The following is a 25,261-nucleotide window of genomic DNA, read 5'->3' as shown; positions in this document are numbered from 1 at the left end:
ATTAAGTCGTGTCTCCAAAAAGATAATGCTGAAATCCTAATCTATGGTAGTTGTGAATGTGACCTTACTTGGAAATAGGGCCTTTGCGGATGCAATTGAGTTAAGGTGAGGTCATTAGGGTAGGTCCTAATCCAATGACTGGTGGTTCTTTTTTTTTTTTTGAGACAGAGTCTTACTCTGCCCCCAGGATGGAGTGCAGTGGTGCAATCTCAGCTCACTGCAATGTCCACCTCCTGGGCTCAAGCAATTCTGCCTCAGCCTCCTGAGAAGCTGGGATTACAGGCGTGAGCCACCATGCCTAGCTAATTTTTTTTTTTTTTTTGAGGTGGAGTTTCGCTGTTGTTGCTCAAGCTGGAGTGCAGTGGCATGATCTCGGCTCACTGCAACCTCCGCCTCCTGGGTTCAAGCGATTCTCCTACCTCAGCCTCCCGAGAAGCTAGGATTACAGGGGCCTGCCACCACACCCACCTAATTTTTTGTATTTTTAGTAGAGACGGGGTTTCACCATGTTGGCCAGGCTGGTCTCAAACTCCTGACCTCAGGTGATCCATTTTCCTCGGCCTCCCAAAGTGCTGGGATTACAGGCATGAGCCACCGCGCCTAGCCTTTTCTTTTTTTTTTCTAGAGATGGGGTCTCCCTGTGTTGCCCAGGCTGGACTTGAACTCTAGCCTCAAGCAATCCTCCTGCCTCAGCCTCCCAAAGCACTAGGATTACAGGCATGAGCCACTGTACCTTCACCTGGTGTCTTCATAACAAGAAAGGCTATGTGAAGACAGAGACACAGAAGGGAGAATGCCATGTGATGAAGGAGGCAGAGGTTGGGTCCAGACACACGTGGGACTACCAGAAGGTAGAAGTGGCAAGGAGAGATCCTCCTCTAGAGCAGGAGTCCCCAGTCCCTGGGCCTCGGACCAGGACTGGTTTGTGGCCTCTCAGGAACCGGGCTGCAGTGGGCGAGCGAGCATTACAGCCTGAGCTCTGCCTCCTGTCAGATCAGTGGCGGCATTAGATGCTCATAGGAGCGCGAACTCCACTGTGAATTGCACATGCGAGGGATCTGGGTTGCATGCTCCCTAGGAAAATCCAACTAATGCTCAGATGTGAGGTGGAACAGTTTCACCCTGAAATCATCCCCCTTCCCATCCATGGAAAAATCGTCTTGCAAGAAACCAGTCCCTGGTGCCAAAAAGGTTAGGGACCGCTACTCTAGAGATTTCAGAGGAAGTGTGGCCCTACCAGCACCTTGATTTTGGACTTCTAGCCTCTGGAACTATGAGAGAATAAACATTGTTGTTTTTAGCCACGAAATTTGTGATACTTTGTTATGGCAGTTCTTGGAAACTAACAGAGACCCCTCAACATGCTTACATGCCCCAGTTGCACCAGCCATTGCTCTGTTCCTCCACTGCCTGGCTCCTTCCCACTCCAGGGCCTTTGTGTGTGCTGCTCCTTTCAGAATGTTGCACACCCACCCACCCTCCATCACTCCCATCCTCCTTCCAAACTCAGGGTAAATCACCGCCTTCAGGGAAACCTGACCCTGGGTATTCCAATTTCCGCTCACGGCAGCAGGCTGAGTGCATTCCTTGTAGCCCTGCCACATCTGTAGTTAACTACTTACTCATACAGTTGTGTTCTGCCCATTTCCCCTGTCCAGCTGTAGGTGCCATGACAACTACTGACCTGGCATGTACACCAGCAGTCCTATCCCATGCAGAGCACGGTACACACAGGGATAGACTGCATGGATTAAGGGTGTGCGGAAATCCTGGCCTGGCACTGGAAGGCCCAGGCTGTGGGGCCTCTGCTCCCTTCGCAGCCTGCACTCCCTCCTGCACCCTGCAGGACCTTTCTCTCCAGGCAGGCCAGGCTAGGCTGGCTTCCCGGCTTCCTTGGACCCCACCATTCCCACTCCTTTTGGCCAAGCCCCAGCTTACTTTATCTGAATGACCTGGCCTCGGTGCATTCTGCGCCTGCAAGGTCTGCATTAGAGCAGGTTCAGACTCAGGGAAATGAGCCCAGAGTAGCAGGTAGGGCAGAGGGGAGGGAGAGGGGACAGACGGGAGTGGAAGGAGGTCTTAAGACTGAGACAATGTTGGGATTCTCTCTCTCTCTCTCTCTCTATCTCTCTTTCTCTCTCTCTCTCTCTCTCTCTCTCTCTTTCTCTCTCTCTCTCTCTCTTTTGAGACTAGGTCTTGCTCTGTCACCCAGGCTGAAATGCAGTGGTGTGATCATAGCTCACTGCAGCCTTTAACTCCTTGGGCTCAAGCGATCCTACTGCCTTGAGCTCCCAAAGCACTGGGATTACAGGCGTGAGCCACTGTGCCCAGCTGGATTTTCTTTACGGCATATTTTAAACATTAAACAGGTCAGGCATGGTGGCTCACGCCTGTAATCCCAGCACTTTGGGAGGCCAAAGCAGGAGGATCACGAGGTCAGGAGATCAAGACCATCCTGGCCAACATGGTGAAACCCCCTCTGTACTGAAAATACAAAAATTAGCTGGACATGGTGGCACCTGACTGTAATCCCAGCTACTCGGGAGTCTGAGGCAGGAGAATTGCTTGAACCAGGGATTCGGAGGTTGCAGTGAGCTGAGTTCGCACCACTGCACTCCAGCCTGGCGACAGAGCAAGACTCCGTCTCAAAAATTTAAAAATAAATAAGTAAATAAACATTAAACAAATGATACATGTTCAATGTAGGGAAAAGAAATCTTAGAAAACATAATGAGCAAAAAAGGACAATAGAATAAAAATCACCCATATTCCAACTGCACAGAGTAACCTTTGTTAGCACTTTGTCATATATTCTCCTGGATCTTTTTTTTTTTTTCTGAGATGGAGTCTGCCTCTGTCGCCTAGGCTGGAGTGCAGTGGCACGATCTTGGCTCACTGCAACCTCCGCCTCTCGGGTTCAAGCGATTCTCCTGCCTCAGCCTCCCAAAGATGGCCTCGATCTCCTGACCTCGTGATCTGCCCGCCTCGGCCTCCCAAAGTGCTGGGATTACAGGCATGAGCCACTGCGCCTGGCCTTCTCCTAGGTCTTTATGTGAGCCTATTGTAGAGGAGAGAAAGTGTAGGGAATTCCCTGCATTCTTAGGGCATGATTTTGAAAAACCAGAGTTTCCAGGAAGCCTCATTGCTCCTCTGAGGCCAAGGCATCTATCAATGTGTGTCTTCCCATGTCTGGTCATGATGTAGGGAAGGGTTCAGGGCGAGGACCCCTCTGACCTGGACAGGAATGAACTACTGCTTCTCTGCGGGTGCCATCCTAGCCTCACTCTCCAGGCCTGCCCCTTCTTTGAAGCAGCTTACTGCAGCCAGAGACACTTCCCACCCCAAGGGAACTCAAAGCTTGTGTCAAGGCCAAGGAAAAATTCCCCCTCCGCCCTCTGAAGGCTTGCTGAAAATCACTGACAAGAGGCTGATTAACAGGAGGAAAAATATACAAATTTATTTGATCAGAGTTTTATGTGTCACAGAGGCCTTCAGAATGAAGACCCAAAGACAGAGGGCAAATTGTCTATTTTTACGTTTAGGTTCATTAAAGTATGGACACCCTTGTTGAAATATAATTGGACAGAAAGGGTATGCTCTAATGCTAATAGAATGAGTGGGGAAACCCAGCCACGCCCGTCTGTCTAGATTCTTCTTGGCCTCTCTGAGCATGTGTTCCTTCTTTCTGAGTGTGGAGCAGGGCCCTCTCTGGAAGGGGGATTTTATAATCTACACTCAAACAATGTAGGTCAGACCTTCCCTTCCCTTCCCTTCCCTTCCCTTCCCTTCCCTTCCCTTCCCTTCCCTCCTTTCTCTCTCTCTCTTTTTCTTTCTTTCTTCTCTTTTTTTTTTTTTTGAGACGGAGTTTTGCTCTTGTCGCCCAGGCTGGAGTGCAATGGCACGATCTCGGCTCAGTGCAACCTCCGCCTCCCGGGTTCAAGCGATTCTCCTGCCTCAGCCTCCCAAGAAGCTGGGATTACAGGCATGCGCCATCACGCCCAGCTAATTTTTTGTATTTTTAGTAGAGATGGGGTTTCTCCATGTTGGTCAGGATGGTCTTGAACTCCTGACCTCAGGTGATCTGCCTACCTTGGCCTCCCAAATTGCTGGGATTATAGGAGTGAGCCACTGCACCCGGCCTTTTTTTTTTTTTTTGAGATGGAGTTTGACTCTTGTTGCCAAGGCTGGAGTGCAGTGGCATGATCTCGGCTCACCGCAAGCTCCGCCTCCTGGGTTCAAGCGATTCTCCTGCCTCAGCCTCCTGAGTAGCTGGGATTATAGGCACCCGCCACCACGCCCAGCGAATTTTTTGTATTTTTAGTACAGACGGGGTTTCACTATGTTGGCCAGGCTGGTCTCGAACTCCTGACCTCAAGTGATCCATTTGCCTTGGCCTCCCAAAGTGCTAGGATTACAAGCATGAGCCATTGCGCCTGGCCTATTTTTTTATTTTTTTTATTTTTTGAGATAGGGTATCACTCTGTCACTTAGGCTGGAGTGCAGTGGCGCCATCACAGCTCACTGCAACCTCTACCTCCAGGGGTCAAGTGATGCTCCCACCTCAGCCTCCCAAGTAGCTGGGACTATAGGTGTGTTCCGTCATGCTTGGCTAATTTTTTTTTTTTTTGTAGAGATGGGATCTCCCTGTGTTGCTTAGGCTGGTCTCCAACTTCTGGGCTCAAGTGATCCTCCTGCCTTGGCCTCCCAAAGTGCTGGGATTACTGGAATGAAATCAAGGCACAGAGCAAGCTGGGCTTTGGAGCAACCCACCAGGCTTCAAGTCCCCATTCTCAATTACTTAAACCAGTTATTTCACCTCCCTGAGCCTCGGATTATCCATCTATAAAATGGGGCTAGAATTATACCTACCTGACAGGGTGGCTGGTGAAATGATATACAAGTGAAGTGATATATGCAACACTTGGCATAATGTCTGGAACAAGGTAAACACCTTATTATTATTATTATTATTATTATTATTATTATTATTATTTAGGTTGATGCATGGGGATTTTATAACCTACACTCAAACAATGTAGGTCAGATCATTTTTCTTTTCTTTTCTTTTGAGACAGTCTCGCTCTTGTTGCCCAGGCTGGAGTGCAGTGGCCTAATCTCTGCTCACTGCAACTTCCGCCTCTCAGGTTCCAGCGATTCTCCTGCCTCAGCCTCCCAAGTAGCTAAGATTACAAGCACCCACCACCACGCCTGGCTAATTTTTGTTTTTAGTAGAGATGGGGTTTCACCATGTTGCTCAGGCTGGTCTTGAACTCCTGACCTCAAGTGATCCACCCATCTCGGCCTCCCAAAGCGCTGGGATTACAGGCATCAACCACTGTGCCAGGCCCGCAATTACTTTTGCTCCTACCTAATATCATCCCCACAACCGCCTTCTGGGAAGAAACCGGCAGGCTCTCTTGGAGAAGTCACAGGCGTGGCCATTTCCTGCAAAGAGCCAAACCCCCATTCCTCTGTGCCCCTCCTCTCCCACCAAGTGCTTTATAAAAATAGCTCTTGTTACCGGAAATAACTGTTCATTTTTCACTCCTCCCTCCTAGGTCACACTTTTCAGAAAAAGAATCTGCATCCTGGAAACCAGAAGAAAAATATGAGACGGGGAATCATCGTGTGATGTGTGTGCTGCCTTTGGCTGAGTGTGTGGAGTCCTGCTCAGGTGTTAGGTACAGTGTGTTTGATCGTGGTGGCTTGAGGGGAACCTGCTGTTCAGAGCTGTGACTGCGGTGAGTGTTTCTAAACACCCTTGGTTTGGGGGTAGCAAAGGGCAATGGAATGGAGGCTTTCTCAAACCTCACCCCTGACCCCAGGACTCAGGCCCAGCTCATCAGGGCTTTGAGGGAAGGTTCCTACCTCCCTTCCTGAGGAACAGGAAATACCCTCCTTCCCAGCACCAGTAAAGCTGCGGTTTGGAGAAACGCCAGGGCTAGAGTGTTGTGGAGAAACCAATTGTTAACATCTCATTTTCAGGCTGCACTCAGAGAAGCTGCCCTTGGCTGCTCGTAGCGCCGGGCCTTCTCTCCTCGTCATCATCCAGAGCAGCCAGTGTCCGGGAGGCAGAAGGTAGGCTCAAGATCAGCCTGGCAGAATGCCAAACCTAGGGCCCCTGGCACCCAGAGGCGAGGGGGTGCCTGCTGGCTGCCCTGTCCCCACTCCCTGAGCTCTGTTTTCCACTTTGTTGACTAAGGTCCTCCCTGGGGTGGGTTCCGGGGACAGGGGAACCCAGGTCCCCAAGGGTTCTTGGTTGGGTAGGGCTGCACAGGACAGCTTCAAGTCTGGGTCTGGGATAGTTGCTGCCTTCTTTCTTCACCACACCTGTGGTCTCCCTGGGTCTTGGTGGGGCGTGTATGTGCAGGCCCTGCTCTGTTTTCAGCAAACCTCGCCGAGACAGGAGCTTTGGGGTGACTTATTCCCAGCCTGCCTCCTAGAGGTGTCTCTAAGAGCAGCCTCTGGGAGTGGCTGGGCACCAGGGAAAGGGGAACTGGGAGGAAGTGCCCAGCCAGAGCCTCAGTCCCAGAAGGGCAGGAGGGCAAGGGGAGAATGGTCATGGATTTCTTGGTGCCCACAGATGCCCCACTCCAGCCTGCATCCATCCATCCCGTGTCCCAGGGGTCACGGGGCCCAGAAGGCAGCCTTGGTTCTGCTGAGTGCCTGCCTGGTGACCCTTTGGGGGCTAGGAGAGCCACCAGAGCACACTCTCCGGTGCCTGGTGCTCCACCTAGCCTCCCTGCAGCTGGGACTGCTGTTAAACGGGCTCTGCAGCCTGGCTGAGGAGCTGCGCCACATCCACTCCAGGTGACTCACTGCAGTACCCATGGGACCGGGTATCCAACATGTGTCACTCCCTTGATGCCTAGCCCTGCCCCTCCTTGAACCTCTCTGGCTGAGCTGGGCTGGGGGCTGGGGTCTGGGGTCTGGCTGTCACTCACAGGTACCGGGGCAGCTACTGGAGGACTGTGCGGGCCTGCCTGGGCTGCCCCCTCCGCCGTGGGGCCCTGTTGCTGCTGTCCATCTATTTCTACTACTCCCTCCCAAATGCGGTCGGCCCGCCCTTCACTTGGATGCTTGCCCTCCTGGGCCTCTCGCAGGCACTGAACATCCTCCTGGGCCTCAAGGTATGACACAGGGGGAGGTAGAAGCTCTGGCCAAGTGGAGGCTGTGGCTGGTGTGACCTGCCCTGAGCTGAGTACTGGGAGTAGGACTGGTTTAAAGGCTGGAGTCCATGGAGTAGAACCTATAATGTCCTGGAACAGTGGGTTTGGCAATGGCAAAAGAGGGATCAAGTCAGGAGCAGGTTGGGAAGCCTTGGAGGAGGAGGAGGAGTTCTCTGGGTGTCCTTGATGGAGGTCCCCCAGCCCCATCCTACTGTCCACAGGGCCTGGCCCCAGCTGAGATCTCTGCAGTCTGTGAAAAAGGGAATTTCAACGTGGCCCATGGGCTGGCATGGTCATATTACATCGGATATCTGCGGCTGATCCTGCCAGGTGGGCCATCCTCTCTGCCCCCATTTCTCGATCTACAAAACAGACACTAAGACACACAGCCTCTTGTGTTTCTAAACACACAGAACTCACTATATTTTTCAAAGCATTTTCATGTCTGCCAAATCCTTTAATCCCAAGGCATGAAGGATGTTGCTATGATGCCTAGTTTGCAGAAAGGAATATGGGGCTTAGAGCCATTAAGTGACTTGCCCAAGGTCACTTGTGAATTCTTTTTTTTTTTTTTTTTTTTTTGAGAAGGAATCTCCCTCTGTCACCCAGGCTAGAGTGCAGTGGTACCATCTCGGCTACTGCAACCTCCTCCTCCCAAGTTCAAGTGATTATCCTGGCTCAGGTTCCCGAGTAGCTGGGATTATAGGCACCCACCACCATGCCCGGCTAATTTTTGTATTTTTAGTAGAGACAGGGTTTCACCGTATTGGCCAGGCTGGTTCGAACTCCTGACCTCAAGTGATCCGCCTGCCTTAGCCTCCCAAAGTGCTGGGATTACAGGCATGAGCCCAGCTGTAAATTCTTTCAATAAATATTTACTGCATGCTGTGTGCTCTCATGTGCCTTTTCTAATTCACACCCTGTGAGGAAGGAATAATCTTTATTCCTGTTTTATTTTATTTATATATTTTTTAAAAATAAGAGGGTTTTGCTATGTTACCCAGCCTGGTCTCAACTCCTGGGCTCAAGCAATCCTCCTGCCTTGGCCTCCCAAAGTGCCGAGATAACAAGCAGGAGCCACCAAGCCCATACCTATTTTAGATTTTTTTTTTTTTTTTTTTTGAGACAAAGTCTCACTCTGCTGCGCAGACTGGAGTGCAGTAGCACAATCTCAGCTCATTGCGACCTCTGCCTCCTGGGTTCAAGTGATTCTCCTGCCTCAGCCTCCCAAGTAGCTGGAATTACAGGTCCCTGCCACCATGCCTGGCTTTTTTTTTTTTTTTTTTTTTGTATTTTTAGTAGAGACAGGGTTTCACCATGTTGCCCAGGCTGGTCTTGAATTCTTGACCTCAAGTAATCCACCCACCTTGGCCTCCCAAAGTGCTGGGATTACAGACATGAGCCACTGCACCAGCCTTAGATTTTTTTTTTTTTTTTTTTTTAAGATGGAGTTTCACTCTTTCACCCGGGCTGAAGTAGAGTGGCACAATCTGGGCTCACTGCAACTTCTGCTTCCCAGGTTGCAGTGATTCTCCTGCCTTAGCCTCCCAAGTAGCTGGGATTTTAGGTGCCTGCCACCACGCCCAGCTAATTTTTGTATTTTCAGTACAGACGGGGTTTCACCATGTTGGGTAGGCTAGTCTCAAACTCCTGACCTCAGGTGATCTACCCACCTCGGCCTCCCAAAGTGCTAGAACTATAGGCATGAGCCACTGTGCCTGGCCTTTTTTTTTAAGTGCAGTTCTGAGAGGTAAAGTGATTTATCCAATATCACATAGCTTAGAGAGAGGAAGAGAAAGGATTTGAACCCAGGTTTGTCCAGAGCCTGGACCCTAGACCACTGCACTGTGGAGCCTGTGTTTGTTGTTGTTGTTGTTGTTGTTGTTGTTATTGTTTTGAGATGAAGTCTCTTTCTGTTACCCAGCCTGGAGTACAGTGGTGACAAGATCTCAGCTCACTGCAACCTCTGCCTCCCAGGTTCAAGTGATTCTCCTGCCTGAGCCTCTTGAATAGCTAGGATTACAGGCACATGCCACCATGCCTGGCTAATTTTTGTATTTTTAGTAGAGACAATGTTTCACCATGTTGCTCAGGCTAGTCTCAAACTCCTGACCTCAAATGATCCACCTGCCTCAGCCTCCCAAAGTGCTGGATTACAGGCGTGAGCCACTGTGCCTGGCCTAAGCCTGTGTGTTTTGTTCTTCTGACTTGCAGGCTAAAGCGGCAGCTCTTCCATATCTTATTGCTATCTCCTAGGGCTTCTGCTAGGAGACTGATCTGGGGCTAGAGGCCTCCCTCTGTGTACACGAGAATGCTGGAAATGTCACCTCCCAGGGCTCTGCCTGCCTCTCAGCCCTGAAGGCCATGGTGGAAAGGGGTGGCGCTGACATAGACATCTGAGGAAAGAAGTGAGGGAGGGTAAAGGGTGGGGCAGTAAGAGGAGGGGTGGGGAGGGCTTTTGGAGGCGCTGCCCCTCCTGGCCTCCTGTACAATGAGAGTGCACTGGACTCTCCATTCTCTGGCACCCACACACTGCGGGGGCCAATGACCTGGGTCTCACTCCTGAATCAGGTGGGAGATAGGGTTAGCAGGAATGACTTCTTGGGCTTCCCTGCCTCAGAGCTCCAGGCCCGGATTCGAACTTACAATCAGCATTACAACAACCTGCTACGGGATGCAGTGAGCCAGCGGCTGTATATTCTCCTCCCATTGGACTGTGGGGTGCCTGATAACCTGAGTATGGCTGACCCCAACATTCGCTTCCTGGATAAACTGCCCCAGCAGACCGCTGACCGTGCTGGCATCAAGGATCGGGTTTACAGCAACAGCATCTATGAGCTTCTGGAGAACGGGCAGCGGGTAAGTGTGCAGGGGAGTGGGGGTCCCTGAGGAGGGGTCAGGACCCCAGAACCCTGGGCCCTAGCCAAGCACTGATGAAAATTCACTGCCCTTCTCTGAGCTGTAGTGTCCCTAGCTGGTCCCAGGTCTGGGCAGGATTCAGCTCTGAATGATAATGAGGAGTAACATTTATCGAGCACTTACTACAAGCTGGATGCTATTCTGGGTGTGTCATCTGATCACCTCATTGAATTCTCACCACCACCCTATGGGGTAGGGACTGTTAGCATTCCCACTTTACAGAGGAGGACACTGAGGCTCAGAGACACCGTAGGAAAGTGGACGATTTAAACTTGACTGTACCATGCTCTTGACCATAAAGCTGCCCCAGACGAAGCCTGTGAGAACATCTGAAGGATTCATGTGGGTGCAGGGGAACCCAGACCAGAGTTGAACCCAGAGCCCAGCCCCAGACCTGATTCCCAGCTGGAGCAGTTGACAGCCTCGGGTCTTGCCCTAGGATCTTAGGAGAAGGATCTGTGAAGGGTAAATTTAGCCCAGCCGTGTCCCTGATTTCAGAGTTGGGTATCAGAGGCAAAGGCAGGCCAGACAGCATAGACCCCATTAGGGTGGCCACCTCCCAGGACTCTATCGTTACAGGCTGAGGGAGTGGGGCCTCAGCCCGTGGCACTGGGGGCCAGAGCCTGGACTGGACCCTCCATTCTCCATCCGCCTGGCCCCTGGCTTAGTCTGGTCTTCCTCTTACCTCCTCTAGGCAGGCACCTGTGTCCTGGAGTACGCCACCCCCTTGCAGACTTTGTTTGCCATGTCACAATGCAGTCAAGCTGGCTTTAGCCGGGAGGATAGGCTTGAGCAGGCCAAACTCTTCTGCCGGACACTTGAGGACATCCTGGCAGATGCCCCTGAGTCTCAGAACAACTGCCGCCTCATTGCCTACCAGGGTGAGGGGTTGGTAGGGTGAGGGGTTGGTAGGGTGAGGGGTTGATAGGCTGGAGGGCAGGAGGAGTCAGGGGTCCCAGGGTCTCCCAAAGAGTCAGAAGGGGCTATGGAGCACCATGCCCTGGGCCTGTCCTTCCTTCCCTGGGAGAAGCCCCCTCTTCCCAGCACACCAGATTGCTTTTTAGGTCTTTGACTATAATCCCTCAGGGGAGCCTGAAGAGGTGGGTTCTAGGGGCCTCTCACTTCATCTAGGATTCCAGAGGAAACAGAAGAGTCCCAGGCCAGTATGTACTGGGCACAGGAGACTAGGGCTGCAGCCTCAGCTCTACTACTCCCTCACTGTGTGACCTCGGGCAGGTTTCTGCTCCTCTCTGAGCATTAGCTTTAAAAGTAAGAGGGTGGAATTTCATTCTCTCTGAAATCACTTTTTTTTTTTGAGACGGAGTCTCACTCTGTTGCCCAGGCTGGAGTGAAGCGGCTCGATTTCGGATCACTGCAACCTCCACCTCCCGGGTCCAAGCGATTCTCCTGCCTCAGCCTCCCAAGTAGCTGGGACTACAGGCGCCCGCCACCATGCCCAGCTAATTTTTGTATTTTTAGTAGAGACGAGGTTTCATCATATTGGCCAGGCTGGTCTCGAATTCCTGACCTCATGATCTACCTGCCTCGGCCTCCCAAAGTGCTAGGATTACAGGCGTGAGCCACTGTGCCGGGCCTGAACCACTTCTACCTCTAGGATTCTATGAAACTCTAGTCCCAGTGGCTGGGGGTTGGGTAGGAAGGGGGGTAGGGAGGGTTAGGGGATCTTCCCAGCAAGTTCTCTAGGTGTGTTTGAGTGGGAATGGGTAAGACCCTCACTACTCTCTCCCCTATCTCCCTGTTCCAGAACCTGCAGATGACAGCAGCTTCTCGCTGTCCCAGGAGGTTCTCCGGCACCTGCGGCAGGAGGAAAAGGAAGAGGTTACTGTGGGCAGCTTGAAGACCTCAGCTGTGCCCAGTACCTCCACGATGTCCCAAGAGCCTGAGCTCCTCATCAGTGGAATGGAAAAGCCCCTCCCTCTCCGCACGGATTTCTCCTGAGACCCAGGGTCACCAGGCCAGAGCCTCCAGTGGTCTCCAAGCCTCTGGACTGGGGGCTTTCTTCAGTGGCTGAATGTCCAGCAGAGCTATTTCCTTCCACAGGGGGCCTTGCAGGGAAGGGTCCAGGACTTGACATCTTGAGATGAGTCTTGTCCCCTTGGGCCAGTCATTTCCCCTCTCTGAGCCTCGGTGTCTTCAACCTGTGAAATGGGATCATAATCACTGCCTTACCTCCCTCACGGTTGTTGTGAGGACTGAGTGTGTGGAAGTTTTTCATAAACTTTGGATGCTAGTGTACTTAGGGGGTGTGCCAGGTGTCTTTCATGGGGCCTTCCAGACCCACTCCCCACCCTTCTCCCCTTCTTTTGCCCGGGGACGCCGAACTCTCTCGATGGTATCAACAGGCTCCCTCGCCCTCTGGCTCCTGGTCATGTTCCATTATTGGGGAGCCCCAGCAGAAGAATGGAGAGGAGGAGGAAGCTGAGTTTGGGGTAGTGAATCCCCCGGCTCCCACCCTGCAGCATCGAGGTTGCTGTGGACTCTCCTGCCGGGCAACTCTTGCGTAATCATGACTATCTCTAGGATTCTGGCACCACTTCCTTCCCTGGCCCCTTAAGCCTAGCTGTGTATCGGCACCCCCACCCCACTAGAGTACTCCCTCTCACTTGCGGTTTCCTTATACTCCACCCCTTTCTCAGTGGTCCTTTTTTAAAGCACATCTCAGATTACCCAATGTGAGTGTGTCGTCTTTTTCCTGCTGGACTCTGACCGATATAACAGATGGGAATTACTGTCCCTAATGTCCAAACCTGCCTGCACATGCATGCCTCCCTGCACCCCTCCTCATCTTGGTACAGGGCAGCAGGGTGCTGGGTGTCATTTACCATCTGGACAGAGCCTACCAGTTGGGCTGAGGGCACCTGTCCTTTCAGTGCCTTTCTCTTCAGTGAGAGGCTTGGGGAGCAGGGACCATAGGCTGGCCTGAGCCAGCACACAAATGATGCCATGAAGGAACACAGCTGTGTCCTGGGCAAGGGGCCACTCAAAGGAGCAGGTGTCACTATAGGTGCCAGATGAGAGAGCCTGCAAACGGACAAGGGGGAAAGAGTTTGTGTGATGAGATGGGGCAGTCCCTGGAGGGCCTTGGACAGCACAGCCAGCTGCCGTGCCATACCTTCCACCATCACGGTTACAACTGAGCCACTGATTCAACACTGTGGTGGCGCAGCTGTCCCCATCTGGGAGGGAAGGCAGCCCATCTCTGTTAGTTCCATTTGTCTCACCAAGCTGGGCTCGTTCCCTCCCTCCCACCTTTTTTTTTTTTTTTTTTTTTTTGAGTTGGAGTTTCGCTGTTGTCACTCAGTCTGGAGTACGACGGCACGATCTTGGCTCACTGCAAACTCCGCCTCCCGGGTTCAGGCGATTCTCCTGCCTCAGTCTCTTGAGTAGCTGAGATTACAGACATGCACCACCATGCCCGGCTAATTTTGTATTTTTAGTAGAGACGGGGTTTCGCCAGGCTAGTCGTGAACTCCTGACCTTGGGTGATCCTCCCACCTTGGCCTCCCAAAGTGCTAGGATCACAGGCATGAGACACTGTGCACTGTGCCTGGCCTGTTTTTTTTTTGGTCACAAAGTCTCAGTATACATTTCTGAGTACAGCATCGCTGTGGAGAAATGCTCCACACAGACACACATGGGTTAGAAGGAACTGGCTGCCCCTAAGGACGGCAGAGCCAAGGGAGTCAAGGGGGAACAGTCCCCACTCTCCCTAAGTATCCCACCCTGTCCTCAAGGCCTGAAGATCCTCCATCATCACACCAGTGGCTTGTATACTAGAAACCAGCCCAGAATCAAAGGCCTTTCCAATCCGTCCAGTAACTATCATGGGCCTTAGGCTGTGGAGTCTGATGGCTCCAGCTTCAAATCCTGACTCCACCACTTAGGACCTGTGTCTACTTAGGTATCTTGATAACCCTCAGTTTCCCCAAGTGTAAAACGGGGATAGCAGTGGCCCCTCCCCTGGAGGTTGTTGTGAGGAGTGAATGATATCATATCTGTAGGTCCACAGAGAAGCCTGGTGTCCAGCACATAGCTGACCCACAACAAGGGGCAGCTATTAACACTTTAGCTGCCTCTCCCCAATCCCAAAGGAGGCAAGCCTGCCCTCTGCACACACTGCAATCCCCACCTCTGTTCCTTTTTATATTCTGTTATTTCCCAGCTTCCCTGACTGTGCTGGGGTCTTGCCAATGCCCCCAGGGGACTTCTTGTCCCCAGGAGTTCCCCAGGGTAGAGCACCAGAGGTCCTGCCATAAATGTCTGTCTGCGTGTTCTTGACTGCAGATGAGTAAGATTCAGAGGTGCTGGGGAAGGCAGTGCCACCAGCAGGCACTGAGCCACCAGGAGGCCCAGTTTTGTCTTCCTGGCTTCTGGATGCATCATCTTGACCCCCCTGCTGATTAGACCCAGGCACTCCCACAGCTGGGAGTGGTCCCCACCCCACTCCTTCCTTCCCAAAACAAGTTCCATGGAGCTCCTTTTCCTTTCCTGTTTTCTCATCAGCCGGAAAGATCTGGGAAATGTCCAGTGGTACATTCTAGGCTTGTTCCAACAGGCCCAGGCACACAGAAAGTGGGAGGCAATGAGAGGCTCCCAAATTCCCCCATCCCTTCTGGAGAGGCAAGACAGAGTCAGTGGGGGCCTTTGAAAGCCAATCTTTGAACTATAAATTTTGCTTGGGCTTACAAGGACTTTGGAGCTTGTCAACAAGGTCTGGGCCCTAACAGCCGAAGGACTGCCCCGACTGACTGCCCCAAGGAGAACAGACGTTCGTCACTTCCCTAAGACCAGTGAGCCTAAGGGAAGGCAGATCCCAGCTTCTCCGCCTGGGCTCTCCCTGGCTGGCCTTTGTAGGATGAGGGCCGCTCCACGGGGCCTCTGACATTCCTGCTTGGGGGGAGTTGGATTCACATTACAAAGGAAGGAGATTAAGCGTGCAATGAAGGGGCAGAGACTCAGAAAAGGAGATTCAGGGGTCTGGTGGTCCCTGAAGAGGAGGGAGGGACTTTGTGAGGTGGCCTTGGGCCCTGGGAAGGCCCCCCGCAGCATGTTTCTGGGCAGGGCCCTCAAGCTTTGATTTCTCTTGCCCACCACAGTGCTTTCTCTATAAATGTTCTGAGAGCAGCTCCAGCTGAGTCCAGTGTGCCCTTCTGACGCTCTGATGCCCAGGCTCCAATTTGCTTTTGCCCTAGTTCTCTGCCCGGTTTCTTGTTCTGAGCTAGGTCAGGCTAACTTTCCAAAGTCTCCCTCCTACAGATAAGTGACTTCATCGATGCTGGGCCTGGGTCCATCTGGCGCAGGGCAGGAGCCTGGGACAAGAGGGCCCAGTGGTGCTTCTTCAGGACTGTCTTGGGGGCCCAGCACCCGCCAGTGGATGAGGTAGATGCCACCATCTGGCTTTGGGGTCGGTGGCTCTGTAGGGAGAGTGGCATGGCCCTGGTGCAGCCTTGGCCCAAAATGGACTGCCACTATGATGCAGACTGCCAGCAGAACAAAGACAGCGACAATGACGGTGACCACAGGCAGCCCGTCAACTTGAGGTTGTTCCCAGGTGCCACTTAGCACCTCCGGAAGCTGCCTCTGGGGCTCCTGCTCTGATGAACTGTTCACAGCTGGAGAAGGCCAGGAGTAGTGGCCAGCCTGGGAGGAGAGTGGCAGAGAGAGAGGGTGACATGGATGTATACACACAGAAAAAGACCAAAATAGAAAGAGACAAACACCCAAAGGAACCTGAGGTGGGGGATTGAGGGCGGGAGGGACCAGAGACAAAGACAGAAAGACAAAAAGTCAGAGTAAAGACCTGGAGAGAGGCAGAGAATACAGAGGTAAACCACATGGCAGCAGAGACTATCAAAGAAAAAGGCAGAAAAGGCAGAGGGGGATACAGAGAGGGAGAAAGAAAGAGGAAAGGGGAAAGAGAAAGGCACATAAAAACAGACAGAAATAAAGATACAGACAGAGACAGAGAAAAAAGAAACAGATGCAGGGAGACAAAGACATTCAGACAGGGACAAAGAGAGTGCTGGCTTCATCACAGTCCAGCGTACACAGTTTGGCCCCCCAAGTTTCCTCCCACTGTCCCCTTTTCCCAGGTCTCCAGCAAAATTCCTAAATAGATCCTGTGCCCTGGGTCGGGAGTCTTGGCACGCTATGGGCTGCTGTCCCCACATCCTAGGCAGTGGGCAGAGAGCACCTGCTTCTTAAAGTCCTGGGGAAAGGGGGTCCTTGTCCAGCATTTTAGGCTCCCCTTACTCCCCACTCACACAGAAGACAGACAGGTGGTGCCCTGGCGGCAGGAGAGGTAGAGGTAGAGGGGACGTGAACTTAGAAGGCAGGGGGATGCCTCATTCCATAACTGTACCCTCGCCACCCTGCCGAGGTCTCAACATCAGGTTCTGGGGTCCTGGAGGAGAGGGGGTGCCCAGTGTGGACTCCTGGCTCTGCCCAGGATGGATTGTGGAGACCCGGTGCCAGTCTTCCTCTGTCCAAGTCCCAGTGTTCTTCTACCAAAAGCGGGGGGTCACGATCCGTACCCCTGTCTGACTCCACCCTGCTTGGTATTAGATGGGGGTGGTGGCATTGTAGTGAAGGTAGCAAACGGCAAAACTGTAAACCCTAGAGCTGAGGTCCTCACAGGCCCAAGAAACTTTTCCTCCCTAGCTTCCCCTTCCCAGATGGGCCATCCTGGAACAAATCTTAGCGGGTGGAGCCCCTCTCTCTAACCCTGCACTCTCAGCATGGCCCTCCCCATGGGTAGGCCAGGAAAGGCTTCCCAGGACAAACCCATGTCCTTTAGCCCCTCAGTCCCCTTGTCCACACTATCCCATCTCCCACATGCATCCCTTTGTCTGTGGAAAGGCACACCCCCCTCCCTACCTTGCAAGTGTCTCTGGGTCCCAGGCCACAAAGTTCCCAGGGCAGGGGGTGGGGAAGCAGCTCTAGATGTGCAGAGGAAAAGGGGAAGCTGAGGCTGGTGACAGACAGGGGGACCCTGCAGGGAGTCAGCCCAGCCTGGCAGGAAGGGGTGAGCAGAGTCTACCTGGTGCATTGTCCGGGCCGACACAGGGCTCCCTTGGGACTGGCAGCCAGCTGGGTAAAGGAGGGCTGGCCACCCTAACTCAGCCCCTACCCGGAGCTGCCACGTCTGCGGGGCCCATGGGCACACACCCTGTGCACACACTCTCACCGCTCTCCTGCGCTTGCACTTCCTTCCGGGAACATCTGGGCTACCCTGGGCTCTGCCCTTAACTCTGATAGTACCTTAATCTTCCTCCTTGGCACCTCCTTTCATGCCCCCTGCCAGCTTCAGGAGCCTGGGTGTGCCTGACCACCCCTCCTCCACCAGATCTCAGAAGCCTGGCCAGAGCCCCAACCTAATCTGCCCCCCACCAAGTCATGCTGGCTCCTCGCCTTAACCGATTTCCTGGAGTTATTGTCCTTTGATCTTTTCTTTCTAAATGCAATATTTCTTTTTTTTTTTTTTGAGATGGAGTCTCGCTGTGTCGCCCAGGCTGGAGTGCAGTGGCGTGATCTGGGCTCACTGCAACCTCCGCCTCCCGGGTCCAAGCAATTCTCCTGCCTCAGCCTCCTGAGTAGCTGGGATTACAGGCACCCACCACCATGACCAGCTAATTTTTGTATTTTTAGTAGGGACGGGGTTTCACCATGTTGGTCAGGCTGGTCTCGAACCCCTGACCTCGTGATCCACCCACCTCGGCCTCCCAAAGTGCTGGGATTACAGGTGTGAGCCACCGTGCCCAGCCTCTAAGTACAATATTTCAAACACAATGGAAACTGCAGATACATTCTCTCTTTAATAAATACATAATAAGTCTCTAAATCTCCAAGGCTCAACCACCAGCTCTGTCTTCTCTCAATACTTTGTCACATTTATTTTTAAAATATTAATATTACAATGAAAACAGAAGCCCTCACTTCCTGACCTCTCCCCTCCTTCTCACCACAGGGATAAACATCTCATAGAATTTGATGTTTATTGGCCGGGTGTGGTGGCCCATGACTGTAATCCCAGCACTTTGGGAGGCCAAGGCAGGAGGATCACTTGAGGCTAGGAGTTCGAGACCAGTCTTGGCAACATAGTGAGACCTTATCTCAACAAAAAATTTAAAAATTAGCTGGGTGTGGTGGTGTATACCCATAGTCCCAGCTACTTGGGAGGCTGAGGTGGGAGGATCACTGAGCACAGGAGATCAAAGACCATGAGCTATGTTCGTGTCACTACACTCCAGCCTGTGCAACAGGGGGAGACCCCATCTCAAAAAAATAATAATAATAGAATTTGATGTTTATTATTCTCACACAAGGCATTGTTTTCCCTTTTTTCTTTTGGTTTTTATAAATATGAATTCTGTATTTCTTTGCATTTGCCTGAATGCAACTTCATTTGAGAGTATGTATGTGTTTTAATGTGTCCTAGTCACAAAAACTGCCCACCAATCTCTCCTCTCTCTAGAGACAGTTTTTTTTAGCCGCAGCTAACTCTGTGGGACCAGCCATCCCTCATTCTGTCCATTGCTGTGCACTCACCATCCTCCCTTCCAGTCTGGAGAGCCAGAGACACCCTGGGAACTCCCCTCCGCTGGAGTCTTGATCCAGGATGAAACAGAATGTAGCATCCTGGTTCCTTGTCTCTCAGCCGAGCTGCCCACATCCTGACATCCAGGGCCCCCACTCAGACCTCCAGGTTCACTTGAGCCCAGATCCCTGGGCTGCTGACCTGATCTGCAAAGTGAGTGGGACCTATTGCTGGCTGACCTTGAAGCCCCTGGCTGACCCCCTCCCAATGGGATCAAAGGCTCTGCTCATCCTCTGCTTCCCACCTTGGTCCATTTAGACTTCAGCCAGAGGGAATCTGGACTCTGCCACGGGTCCTGAACTTCGGCCACTGCTATTCACCTCCTGCCTTCTCAAGACACATGTGCCATTGCTCTGGCAGATACCTCCACTGGGGCTCCGGTCCCTGTGTCCAAAAGCCCAATTTTTGATCCTTCTGATGACTACTTCTTCCCTTTCCTCCCTCATTAATCCTGGATCTGTCTCCTAAAGGGCTTCCGAGAGGATAATACGGTGGAACTTCTGGGACCAGACTACAGCCCCAGCCTTCTGTGTCACTTCTCTACAACTGCTGTGAGCTGCCTGCCCATTCCTGCCATCTAAACCTTAAACATCTGTTATAGCTTAGGTCAAGTGTGGCCTCCTCTAGGGATGAATTTTTCAGCCCTGTACTTGAGTAACTTGCTTTCTTTTCCTTAAGCCTTACAGCATAATGTTTCTTACCCGCTCCTAACATTTGTCACACTTTGTCTTATGTAACAGGTATGTGGAGGCTCATCTTTCCAGGAACCATGACTCTTTTTTTTTTTTTTAGACTTAGTCTTGTTCTGTCACCCAGGCTGGAGTGCAGTGGCGAAATCTCGGCTCATTGCAACCTCCACCTCCTTTCCATCTCTCCGGGGGAGGGTGGAAGCGGCTTTGCTGGCCAGAGGAAGGCAAAGAGCAACCCTTCTTTCACTCTGTCACCACCAAAGGCAGGCAGGCTGAGGAGTATGCAGAGGGAGCCGAAGGACAGGGGCCTGTGGGAATACCCTGAGCAGGCCAGAGCGGGGTTGCCATGATAGACTCAGGGCAGGTCTGAGAGGCGGCTGACTTTTGAGGTCATCGGAAACTCTGGGCTAGAGTTGGGTAAGTGAGGAGCAAAGGCTGCTTTCCTCTACCACACCCCACTTCTAGCCTTGTAAAAAGCTATAGGTCTGTAAGGAGTGTGGGGTTTCTTTTTAGGGTAATGGAAATGTTATAAAATTGATTTTATTTGGGGTGAGTGAACAACTCTCTAAATATATAAAAACCACTGAGGCAGCCGGGCCCGGTGGCTCACGCCTGTAATCCCAGCACTTCGGGAGGCCGAGGTGGGCAGATCACAAGGTCAGGAGATCGAGACCATCCTGGCTAACACGGTGAAACCCCCTCTCTACTAAAAATACAAAAAATTAGCCGGGCGTGGTGGTGGGCGCCTGTAGTCCCAGCTACTCTGGAGGCTGAGGCAGGAGAATGGCATGAACCCGGGAGGCGGAGTTTGCAGTGAGCCGAGATCATGCCACTGCACTCCAGCCTGGGCAACAGAGCGAGACTCTGCCTGAAAACAAACAAACAAACAAACAAACAAACGAACCACTGAGGCTGGTGTGGTGACTCAGGCCTGTAATCCCAGCACTTTGGGAGGCCGAGGTGGGTGGATCACCTGAGGTCAGGAGTTCGAGACCAGCCTGGCCAACATGGTGAAACCCCATCTCTACTAAAAACACAAAAATTAGCCAGGCTTGGTGGCGTGTCTGTAATCCCAGCTACCCAGGAAGCTGAGGCAGGAGAATAGCTTGAACCCGGGAGCCAGAGGTTGCAGTGAGCCGAGATTGTGCGGCTGCACTCCAGCCTGAGCAACAGAGGGAGACTGTCTCAAAAAAAAAAAAAAAGCCACTGAATTGTGCACTTCAAATGAGGACGAGTGAGAGGGTGAAGAAGGCATCCACATGGTGGGGAAGGAATGGGAGCAGAAATGGGAGCTTGGTTACTGAAAGGGGAGTGATCCAATAAGTAAGTATTTAAGGATCATGGGAGTCAGAGAAGGGCCTTAGAGACGCTACTCCCTAGCACCAACGAGCACACTGACAACTCAGACCTCGGTTTCTTTCCTTTGAAAAAATTTGTTTTTTTGAGACAGGGTCTCACTCTGTGGCCCAGGCTGGAGTGCAGTGGCATGATCTCGCTCACTGCAGCCTCAACCTCCCAGGCTCAAGTGATCCTCCCACCTCAGCCTCCTGAGTAGCTGGGACTACAGGCACACACCACCACACCCGGGTAATTAAAAAATTTTTTTTGCACAGACGATATCTCACTATGTTGCTCAGGCTGGTCTCAAACTCCTGAGCTAAAGCGATCCTCATGCCTAGGTCTCCCAAATTGTTGGGATTGCAGGTATGAGCCACTGTGCCCGGCCCTCAGTTTCTAAATATCATTTGCACCAAAAGGAATGAAGACCCCTTAAAGAAACAGCCGATTCCAGGGCTGGGGCAGGTGAAGCACAAGAAGTGCCTGGAAGCCGGGTGCGGCGGCTCACACCTGTAATCCCAGCACTTTGGGAGACCGAGGTGGGTGGATCACTTGAGGCCAGGAGTTTGAGACCAGCCTGGACAATATGGTGAAACCCCGTCACTACTAAAAATACAAAAATTAGCCAGGCTTGGTGGAGTGTGTCTATAATCCCAGCTACTCAGGAGGCTGAGGCAGGAGAATCACTTGAACCTGGGAGGAGGAGAATGCAGTGAGCCGAGATCATGCCATTGCACTCCCCCTGGGCAACAAGAGCGAAACTCTGCCTCAAAAAAAAAAAAAGCCTGAAACATCTTATTATGCCAGAAAGTAAGGAAGTGCTCAAAAAATGATGGAGACATGTCAAAAGGACACAGAAGCCAGCTTGTAGGGGCTAACAGTGGCCAAAATGGAGACAATTTGAGCATCAGAACAATAAATGATTTTATTCCAACCTAGTGAATAAAACAGAAATACATGACTTTATATACAGATATAGAAAATATCTCCTCATAACATCTCTATTAATTATAAAGGATAAAAGTGTAACTTTAGAGTGGAGAAAACTGGCTGTGGTGGGCTAACTTGTGGCCCCCAAAACGATATGTCCATGTCTTAATCCCCAGAACATGTGAATGTTACATTATTTGGAAAAAGGGTCTTTGTGGGCTGGGCGTGGTGGCTCATGCCTGTAATCCCAGCACTTTGGGAGGCCGAGACGGGCAGATCACCTGAGGTCAGGAGTTCAAGACCAGCCTGGCCAACATGGTGAAACCCCGTCTCTACAAAAATACAAACATTAGCTGGGCATGATGGTGGGTGCCTGTAATCCCAGCTACTCGGGAGGCTGAGTCAGGAGAATCACTTGAACCCAGGAGGTGGAGGTTGTAGTGAGCCGAGAGGCAGGAGAATTGCTTGAGCCCGAGAGGCAGAGGTTGCAGTGAGCTGAGATCACGCCACTGCACTCCAGCCTGGGTGACAGAACGAGACTCCATCGCAGAAAAAAAAAAAATTGAGCCAGGCATTGTGGCTCATGCCTGTAATCCCAGCAATTCAGGAGGCTGAGGTAGGAGGGTCACTTGAACCCAGGAGTTCAAGGCTTCAGTGAAGTGAGATTGTGCCATTGCACTCCAGTCTGGGTGACAGAGCCAGATCCTTCTCTCTTTTTTTTTTTCCTTTTGAGTCAGGGTCTGGCTCTGTCTTCCAGGCTGGAGTGCAGTGACACAATCTTGGCTCACTACAACCTCTGCCTCCCAGGTTCAAGCCATCCTCCCCATTCCAGCCTCCTGAGTGCTGGGACTATAGGCATGTACCGCCAAACCTAGCTAATTTTTTAATTTTTAGCAGAGACAAGGTTTTGCCATGTTGTCCAGGCTGGTCTCAAACTCCTGAGCTCAAGCAGTCCTCCCTCCTTGGCCTCCCAAAGTGCTGGATTACAGGCGTGAGCCATCACACCCAGCCCTGAGACCCTGTCTCTTAAAAAAAAAAGGAAAAAATAATGCATTATTTGATAGGATGCAAAGAGAGAGACTCAACATTGCTTCTTTGATGTCACTGCCAAGATAGATAACCTAAATTTTAATTAATTAATTAATTAATTAATTAATTAATTTTTTTGAGACAGGGTCTCACTCTGTCGCCCAGGCTAGAGTGCAGTGGCATGATCTTGGCTCACTGCAACTCCACCACCTGGGTTCATGCCATTCTCCTGCCTCAGCCTCCCAAGTAGCTGGGACTACAGGCACCCGCCACCATGCCTGGCTAATTTTTTGTATTTTTTGTAGAGACGGGATTTCATCATGTTAGCCAGGATGGTCTTAGTCTCCTGACCTCGTGATCCGCCCACCTCGGCCTCCCAAAGTGCTGGGATTACAGGCATGAGCCACTGCTCCCAGCCTAGATAACCTAAATCTTATTAGGAAACATCAGAGAAACCGAAGTTGAGAGAACTTCTATAAAATAACTGTACTGTAACCTTCAAAAGTGTTTAGGTCATGAAAATCAAGGAAAGGCTGAGCTATTCCGGATTGAAGGAGACTGAAGAGACTTTCAATGAGTAATTCTGGGCAGGATCCTTTCGCTATAAAGGACATTATTGAAACAACTGTCAAAATTTGAATAGGATCTGAAGATTAGATGGTATGAATATATTTATATTAATTTCCTAATTTTGATGGCTGTATTGTGATTATGTAGGAGACTGTCCCTTGTAGGAAATACACACTAAACTATTCGGGGTGATGGGGCATCCTGTTGACAATTTACTCTGAACAACAGTTCAGGGAAAAAAGTTCTGTGTAATGTACTTCCAACTTTTCTTGTGACTGCTTCAAAATAAAATATTAAGAAAATAAAGAAAAAAGGGCTAGGCATGGTGGCTCATGCCTGTAATCCCAGCACTTTGGGAGGCTGAGGTGGGTGGATCACAAGGTCAGGAGTTCGAGACCAGCCTGGCCAACATGGTGAAACCCTGTCTCTACTAAAAATACAAAAATTAGGTGGGCGTGGTGGCATGAGCCTGCAGTCCCAGCTACGCTGGAGATTGAGGCATGAGAATGGCTTGAACCCGGGAGGTGGAGGCTGCAGTGAGCAGAGATCTTGCACTGCATTCCAGTATGGGCAACAGTGAGAGACTCTGTCTCAAAAAAAAAAAAAAACGAAAAAAAAGGAAAGAAAAAAGGATACCATTCATTTAAATGATTGTATATGTATATGCATATTGTCAAAGACTGGAAGGTAAATAGACTGGAAGGGAATTAATAACAATATAATTAATATTAAGGAGGTAGGATTGTTTCTGACATTCCTCTGCTTTCGAATCTTTTTTTTTTTTTTTTTTTAATTTCAGTGATGGAGTCTCACTCTGATCATAGCTCACTGCAGCCTTGAACTCTTGGGCTCAAGAGGTCCTCTCGCCTTAGCCTCCTGAGTAGCTAGGACTACAGGCATGCACCACCATGACTGGCTAATTAAATTTTTTTTTTTTTTTTTTTTTGTAGAGACAGGGTCTTGCTGTGTCGCTTAGTCTGGTCTTAAACTCCTGGCCTCAAGAAATCCTCCTGCCTCAACGTCTCAAAGTGCTGGACTGTAGGCATGAGCCATTGTGCAGCCCTGACCTTAAATCTTTTGAGTTTAGTTCAATAAATATGTGCTGAGGACCTGCTATGTGGCAGGCATTGTGCCAGGTCCTAGGAATATTGAAAAAAGTCACAATGCTGGCTTGCAGTCTGCAACAGAGAGAATCCTGGGATAAGGATGAGTGCTGCTGGATGCCGAGGACAGGGGACACCTCACCCCAGTGAGGATGCAGAGGGAGGAGTGCTTCAAATAGGGACTCTTGCTTTTCTATTAAGAATAACGATACCAGGCTTGGTGGCACATGCCTGAAGTCCCAGCTACTTGTGAGGCCAAGGCAGGAGGATCACTTGAACCCAGGAGTTTGAGTCCAGACTGAGCAATATAGCAAGATCCCATCTCTCTCTCTTTTTTTTTTTTTTTTTGAGACGGAGTCTCGCTCTGTTGCCCAGGCTAGAGTGCAGTGGTACGATCTTGGCTCACTGCAAGCTCCACCTCCCGGGTTCACGCCATTCTCCTGCCTCAGCCTCCCCAGTAGCTGAGACTACAGGCGCCCGCCACCACACCTGGCTAATTTTTTGTATTTTTAGTAGAGATGGGGTTTCACCATGTTAGCCAGGATGGTCTCGGTCTCCTGACCTCGTGATCTGCCCACCTCGGCCTCCCAAAGTGCTGGGATTACTGGCCAAGACCCCATCTCTTAAAAAAAAGAAAAGTAAAAAAGGAATAATAATCATGCATATAGGGCCTCTCTGAAAGATGTGGGGAGTCCTATCTGCATTGGGATCCCTGAGGAGGGAGAGGAATGTGGAGAATTCAGAGTCCAGGGAGCATGGGCGGCTGGTGGGCTGGGCTTCCAGGCTGAATCATGGGAAAGGAGAACCTGGTCTGAAATAGTACTGGGCGGGATTCGTGTTAGATTCCAGGAAAACCCCCAGGTGGTCTGTGGTGGAACCTGATGGACCCTCAGAAGG

At 51.2% G+C, this 25,261-nt stretch overlaps 2 protein-coding genes across 4 annotated transcripts; one reads left to right on the top strand and one right to left on the bottom strand.

The window, feature by feature from the left end:
* The first annotated feature begins 3,679 nt into the window (after positions 1–3,679).
* Positions 3,680–12,775, top strand: STING1 (stimulator of interferon response cGAMP interactor 1). Of its 3 annotated transcripts, XM_055389157.2 has the most exons (10): positions 3,680–3,744; positions 4,632–4,943; positions 5,559–5,741; positions 5,986–6,078; positions 6,584–6,810; positions 6,947–7,130; positions 7,391–7,499; positions 9,790–10,028; positions 10,783–10,969; positions 11,854–12,775. In XM_055389157.2, the coding sequence occupies exons 5-10, from the start codon at positions 6,584–6,586 to the stop codon at positions 12,045–12,047; spliced, it is 1,140 nt and encodes a 379-aa protein (XP_055245132.2). In that variant the 5' UTR covers positions 3,680–3,744; positions 4,632–4,943; positions 5,559–5,741; positions 5,986–6,078; the 3' UTR covers positions 12,048–12,775. The 3 variants fall into 3 exon arrangements, with proteins under 3 accessions (XP_055245132.2, XP_004042660.2, XP_030867112.2); XM_004042612.3 differs by lacking the exons at positions 3,680–3,744; positions 4,632–4,943 and having other exon boundaries at positions 5,402–5,741; XM_031011252.3 differs by lacking the exons at positions 3,680–3,744; positions 4,632–4,943; positions 6,584–6,810 and having other exon boundaries at positions 5,523–5,741.
* Positions 12,776–14,583: 1,808 nt separating this feature from the next.
* Positions 14,584–17,275, bottom strand: SMIM33 (small integral membrane protein 33). The gene is made up of 2 exons (XM_031011251.3): positions 17,149–17,275; positions 14,584–15,749 (listed from the first exon to the last, which is right to left on the bottom strand). The coding sequence occupies exons 1-2, from the start codon at positions 17,155–17,157 to the stop codon at positions 15,360–15,362; spliced, it is 399 nt and encodes a 132-aa protein (XP_030867111.1). The 5' UTR covers positions 17,158–17,275; the 3' UTR covers positions 14,584–15,359.
* Positions 17,276–25,261: the final 7,986 nt, after the last annotated feature.

The sequence above is a fragment of the Gorilla gorilla genome, chromosome 4, assembly GCF_029281585.2.
Source record: "Gorilla gorilla gorilla isolate KB3781 chromosome 4, NHGRI_mGorGor1-v2.1_pri, whole genome shotgun sequence".
NCBI classification, from domain to species: Eukaryota; Metazoa; Chordata; class Mammalia; order Primates; family Hominidae; genus Gorilla; species Gorilla gorilla.
This window is presented reverse-complemented; position numbering and strand designations above follow the sequence as displayed.